The following is a 342-nucleotide window of genomic DNA, read 5'->3' as shown; positions in this document are numbered from 1 at the left end:
GATGTCCTTTGCTGCCATCAACAAGTTCCAGCCCTTCAACGTGGCCATTTCCAGCAACGTCCTCCTGCTCCTGGTGCGTCCCCTCCTCACTGGGGACAGGTTGGGACATTTCTGATGGCACTGGGGACACCCCGTAGGGAGTGTGTGTGCGTGTGTGGGGGGGAGGGCTGTCCCTGACTCCATTTTGGGGTCAAACTGTCGATTTTTAACCCTTTCCTTTAGGATTTCCACAGCCACCTGACACGGAGCGAAGTGGTGGGCTACCTGGGGGGGCGGTGGGACACCAACACGCAGCGTAGGTAGTGGGGTGGGTGGGTGACTGGGTGCCCCTCCCCAGCCCCT

At 60.2% G+C, this 342-nt stretch overlaps 1 protein-coding gene across 1 annotated transcript in view; it reads left to right on the top strand.

Annotated features, from left to right (window-relative positions):
- Positions 1–342, top strand: part of MPND (MPN domain containing) — a gene marked incomplete at its 5' end in the record, with an annotated part of 3,639 nt that overhangs the window by 2,200 nt on the left and 1,097 nt on the right. Inside the window, 2 exons of the mRNA XM_010004514.1 lie at positions 4–73; positions 223–295. Coding sequence (XP_010002816.1) covers positions 4–73; positions 223–295 — 143 coding nt within the window. The remainder of the gene's footprint in view (positions 1–3; positions 74–222; positions 296–342) is intronic.

This window comes from Chaetura pelagica, unplaced genomic scaffold (genome assembly GCF_000747805.2).
Source record: "Chaetura pelagica isolate M959 unplaced genomic scaffold, ChaPel_1.0 scaffold1919, whole genome shotgun sequence".
In the NCBI taxonomy this organism is placed as follows: domain Eukaryota; kingdom Metazoa; phylum Chordata; class Aves; order Apodiformes; family Apodidae; genus Chaetura; species Chaetura pelagica.
This window is presented reverse-complemented; position numbering and strand designations above follow the sequence as displayed.